Here is a 6,000-nt window from a genome sequence, read left to right on the forward strand (position 1 = left end):
TGGGATAGAACGTTATAGAATCAAGAAAGATGCAAATAACGTCCCTTGCCCTAAATCTCAAAAGGCTGGGTGAGGTGATACAGGTCTTTCAACATTTGATGCCAAGAATATAAAATCACAGAAAGCCCCAAATTCTCTAAATGTCATTGTTGTACTTGTCAGAAATATCAGTACTTTTCCAGTTGATGTTTGCACATATTCGTTGTGTACAGCTCTGTTGCTAAAATTGTATTCCCGTATCGTTTTCATTCCACAAAGCACTTTTCACTCCTAGTAATACAGCACTTTGATAATGTTTCAGCAGGTGCCAGAAAAGTTGGTAGAATACAATAAAACAACAGTTGCTCATTTACAGAAATGTGAGAAACACAAACTTTTTCTCAGTGCTAGATCAAAAAAAGGTAAACATTTAACTGGATGTTTTATTTCCATTGGGGAGTGTGCATGGTTCTGTAGTAAGAGGTCAATCTTTTTCTTTTAATAGGGTTAAAAAGATAAATTGTTTGAAAGTATAATTTTGCTAACATCTTTGGTAGAGGGGGAGTGAAGTTAGCAATGCTAAAGTCAGAGCTAACCCAGCCCCATTACACAAATATTACCTCTCTTTAATATTGTATTGTATCATGGGTATTTTATCTTTTTCATCTTCAACTCTTTCATATTATTATTTCTTATCATGCATATTCATTGTTCATTGTACAGTGATTATACATTGTAGTTTCTCAGGGTCTGGGCAAGCTCATACAGACAGATATGGTCTGTCAGATACCCTGGACCTAAGCCATATGGGGCTTTATACATCGTAACCAACACTTTGAATTGTGCCTGGAAGCAAATCAGCAGCCAGTGAAGCTGCTGGAACAGAGTTATATGCTCCCTGCAACCAGCCTCAGGTAATACTCTAGGTGTAGCTCTTTGTACCCGATGACATTTTTGAACACTAGGAGTCTACACAAACTGTGAACCTGTATCTTCAGGGGGAGTGTATCCCTGTCCAGCAGAGGTTGTATCCCTATTTCTTGATTTGCCTTTTGCCTGACCAGAACACCCCTGTGTTGTCTGGCATGAGTTTCAATTTATTTGTCCGCATCCAATCCATTGTACAGTACGCCCTGTTACTGGCCCGTGTAGCAACATTTACCCACTTCTGGGGAGAAAAGGTATCTCTAGGCATCTGGAGATACTCCAGCATGACTCTATATTTATTTATTTATTTATACCCTGCTCTTGTTAATTAGATATTTCCCTGCTCTCAGACTTACAGTCTAAAGAGTCAAGACACAAAAGGAGAACAGAATGGCAGTGGGGAAGGGGGAAAGTCAGCAGATCTTCTCTCCCTCGGATTCCTGGACCATGGTACTCTGATTAGGCCCAATGCAGCTGGCCTGATCTTCTCTCCCTCTGGAGGGAGGGCCTTTTTTTCAGGCAAGGCCTGATGGAGCTGGCTTACCTTTCTCTCCCTGTGGATGATGGTGAATGGAGGGAGGGCCTTCCCTCTTTTCAGGCAAGGCCTGATGGAGCTGGCTTGCCTTTCTCTCCTTCTGGATGATGGTGAAGGGAGGGCCTTAGGGAAGACTCTGTGATCAACTTACACTGAAATATACTATCTGCTGTAAGTCTTGGAACATATTCCCTGTGAATGCGAGGGTTGTAGTGTACAGCTACTCAAATGTCAGTATAATGTAGAAATCCATTTCTGTTTCCTATGTATAAACCTGTTTGGAAAGCAGTAATTTTGAGCGGAAGATTAGCTACATGCATGTACTTGTTTGTCCACTACATGAGTTGCACAATGAGCAGATAATTTACATAATATGCATTTCAAGGCTTTGAGTTGAGGGAGGCTATATTTCACTGTTGTAGCGCTGCAGAAGGCGAGATGAGGAGGAAAGGGATGAAGCCAAGGCCTGTTATAGACTGCCAAAATAAAGCTGCTTCGGGTCTCTTTGGAGGTATGCTATTTAAATGATGCATGGGTCCTAAGAGTCCGGAGGTCGCACCAAAGCCACACTCCATTCCTAAGCACTGGAGTGCAGCTTTGGTGCAGCTTCCGGATTCTTAGGATGCATGCATCATTTAAACAGCATACCTCCTAAGAGACCCGAAGCAGCTTTATTTTGGCAGTCTCTAACAGGCCCAAGTAACAAACTTGGCTTCTCTTTCTTTCTTTATTTTTTTAAAAAAAGAATATTCTTTTCAAAATTACAGAGCTAAAGCCTAGAGAGAGTCAGAAAGTAAGATAATAGAAAATAACACCGGAAAAAAATATTAATACATTTGTTATCGTTCCAGGATAGTTTAACAGGATGTTATTACCTTGGCTATTAATCCCTTGCTGAGCTTTAGCACAGTGCAGTTGGGAATGTGGAGCTCATTTCAAACTCAAGTTTTGTTCCTTATTTGATTACATTTCCTCTGTACTGGCTGTACTGACAAGTGCCCCAGGGAATGTTATCAGAAGTGGATATTAAATAGATGCTAGCAATTTCTCAGCACTGCTGGAGATGATAGAAATAGTGCGAGGGGGGAAAAGGTTTTGTGTCTAAGGTCGCTGTCGGATGACTACTCACTCAGATTTAAGACCCCTTTTGAATTTATTTCTGGGTAAACATGCATACAGTCAGGCTATATAAAGGGAACTGTCAGAAAAACCTGCAGATAAATGGGTCGGTATAGAAATGTGTTGACAATTTACTCAAAGTGTTGAAAGAACAGATTATGGCAGAAAGGAAGCAGGTGTTTGTGTTAAAGGTATCAGCAAAAAGTTAATGCCAACTAACATTTGAGCTAGAGAGCTAGGGAGGGTCATTTGTGGGCAAACATCCATGCATAAGTTCAGAACTGTGGAAGTTTCAAGGAAGAGAGGGAATCATAGGAGACCAGCACCCAAATAACACGACACCTTCAGTAGATTTGCCTGATGAAAAAAGTCCATACTCCTCTCTGAAGGCAATCCTGAGGAATGTCTTCTATATAGCATCAATTCTACAAAGGCAGGAGAATGACCTTTCTGGTGAACATGATGCAACTGCCACTGTAAGGGTGATTTTGATCAGCTTTGTCAATTCTGGTATTAGAAGCCAAAGATATTTGCCTTGTGTCCATTCAGAGGATCAACCAGTTCCTGAAGAGCTGAAATTTTAACTTGCCTTTCCCTTGCAATGTCCAACAGCATATCACAATGAAGCTGTAATCTAGAAGAATCTATGTCAGTTGTATAAATGCCTGCAATTGATGTGCTATCAAACTCTCCAATAACAAACTTTTCAATTTTGCTCATATGTTTGCATTCGTCTGAGGAAAAGCAATTGTGTGAACTATTGCTAACATTATCAATCACATAATAAAATATTTTCCTGTAGAATCCCCCAGGATATTCAAACTGGTGAGGCTCATACCCAGGATCAATGTGTCATGGAGGCTTTCTGTGCCTAGGAAGGGAGGTGGTGGTGGTGGTGGTGGTGGTAGTGACTTATGGTAACTCTAAGGCAACTTATGGTGACTCTAAGGTGAACCTATCATGAGGTTTTCTTGGCACTGGTGGTGTAGTGGTTAAATGCCTGTACTGCAGCCACTTGAAAGGGCTCAAACTCGATTCAGGCTTGCATCCTTCTGAGGTCGCTAAAATGAGTACCCAGCTTACACTTTGTAAACTGCTTAGGGAGGGCTTAAGTGCACTGATAAGTGGTATAGAAATGTACTTGCTATTGCTATTGCTGTAGGCAACAGAAGTTAGAGAATTATTATCACTACATCTGAGGAAGGAGATCAAATCTATGGAAACATATGCTACAACTTCTTCCACACAGTTTAAAAGGTGTTAGTCTGATATTCCAGACTAACATGGCTATGTCTCTAAATATTACTATTATTGTTATTGGTGATATTCAATAAAGAATTTTGTAGGCAAGAGACTCTATTATGGAAGAACCTCTTCCACAGAATGATTACTGATAAAGAAAAGAAATTACTCTCAAGTAATCAAATACAGTGGATTAGACAATTACTCACTTAACAGTTTGGGAAATTCTTCTATATGTGCCCCATGGAAATAAGTGAGAGCATGACTGCGCTCTTGCACTGCAAGAGCGTCACTCTCTGTTTTTCTCTTTCCCGTCAAAATAGGGAAAATATTGCCCAGGTTTCATTGAGATTTTCCTTCAGCGCCTATGTTAAAATCTTAGAGAGAAAATTGGTCCACACTGACTTATATACATACTTTAAGATCTGGCTTTAATCACCTTCCTACCATCTTCATGTATTTTGTTTCCTCCCACAATATACTCCATTTCAATATAAGTAAAGCATTTTGTTTCAAACATGCCAAAGCAATTGACTTTTGTCTCAGGTATGAAATCATGTGCAAAAGTCATATGCACACACCCATGTGTTAAAATATATTGTAATACCATAAGCACTTTCTCTGGAATTCAAAGAACTTAACAGTCAGCTCCCAAATAACAGAAACCTACAGGTATCTTGTGTGCAGATGGACAAAGTTATTCCCATGTGGGTAAGATGTCTGAAATGAGACTTTAATCTTCAGGGCATGTTCAGGTCATGTTCAAAGGATTAACTGTTTATGAAATAATTGGCAGTTTGACAAATTGTTCTGTATTTCTGATCTTTGGGATGGCTCAAGCATGTTCATCACTCATTGTTGCAAGTCTTGTGTGCAATCCAGTTAACAAAACCTTTCAATTGTACAGTGCTATATTAAGAGCTTTCGTACATTCAACTGGTTATAACAGCAGGTCAGTAATTCATCTGACTTGCCCTCAACATAGGGTTGTTATACTGCACCAGGTCCTGTCTTTTCTTAGAAGCTAAGCAGGGTCAGGTCTGGTTAGTACTTGGATAGGGACCACTAAGGGATACCAGGTACTGTAAGCTATATTTGAGATGAAGGCAATGACAAACCACTTATGAGTATTCTGCTAGGAAAATCCTATGAAATTCATAGGGTCACGATATGTTAACATACACTGGAAGACACATATGCACACATGCTTCCAATTTTGGTCTCCTGAATTACACATCATTCATTATTTTATTTTTCGATGGCAGGTTTCGGTTTAAGTGGTTCGTATCCTTGGCCTTGCTCGTTATTCACCAGTACCTTCTTGATGCTTTCTTTCACAAGGCAGTCACAAAGCATTTGTTAAGGCTGTGAGTATTTGTAATGGAGGGTTGATGCAAGATGGTCTCCCCTCGTTTGGGGTGGGGGATTAGGAATAAATCCATAGGAATAACCTTATTGTATAAGTGGAGCAGGTTTCCAGGCCCTCATTCCAGCCCTCAAGTTACAGTATATGGCACCCCACCCAGTACATAAAAGTGAAGTATGCAACAAGCATGTTCATGCTTTCAAAAATGTTCTTAGCCCTGGTGCTAAACCTCATGTGTTGGAGGCAGCCATAGGAGCTGTGTGTGGGGAAGAAGCAAATCAAGTAAAGATAAAGAAATGAGCCCAAATGTGGGGATTCAAATGCTAATTTTGGTTGTGTATCCTGCTAGTCACTGTAACCTCTTCTACTCTGACATCATTTGTGAAGGGTTGACTTTAAAAAGGTTCCATAGCACAAATTGCATTGAAAATCCTTTCAGTGGTATGAAAGCAATTGTGGTTTATGTACAGTTGAGCATTTTTTCCCCCCAGCAGAAAGGGATTCCTTGTCCAAGCCACCTAGTTACCTGCCTCAAACTAGGCTGACATAACATATTTATTTAGGAGAAACTAGAGTGACATTTGTGTTTGATGGAAGCAAGTATCACTGTGTTATTTTCTGTTTAACAGAGGAATTTAAATTCATTTGCTAGTATTAATTTCTGAAAGTACACATCTTCTATTCATTTGTAGTGTTCTGTCCACAATCCCTTTATCTTACATGTTGTCGTGGAACAAGTCAGTTGCTTCTTTAGGGGAATCCAAGGTTGATGAGTAGGAGAGAACAATAATAACTACACGGGCAAGGGAGGGGGAAGCAGGTGATTAATTTC

The 6,000-nt window shown here is 40.0% G+C and overlaps 1 protein-coding gene across 1 annotated transcript in view; it reads left to right on the top strand.

Moving 5' to 3' along the window:
• The window catches only part of HECW1 (HECT, C2 and WW domain containing E3 ubiquitin protein ligase 1), a 249,198-nt gene that overhangs the window by 226,764 nt on the left and 16,434 nt on the right, over positions 1–6,000 (top strand). The window contains exons 23-24 of the mRNA XM_042473588.1: positions 5,068–5,169; positions 5,384–5,450. Coding sequence (XP_042329522.1) covers positions 5,068–5,169; positions 5,384–5,450 — 169 coding nt within the window. The remainder of the gene's footprint in view (positions 1–5,067; positions 5,170–5,383; positions 5,451–6,000) is intronic.

This window comes from Sceloporus undulatus, chromosome 6 (assembly GCF_019175285.1).
Source record: "Sceloporus undulatus isolate JIND9_A2432 ecotype Alabama chromosome 6, SceUnd_v1.1, whole genome shotgun sequence".
Lineage (NCBI taxonomy): Eukaryota > Metazoa > Chordata > Lepidosauria > Squamata > Phrynosomatidae > Sceloporus > Sceloporus undulatus.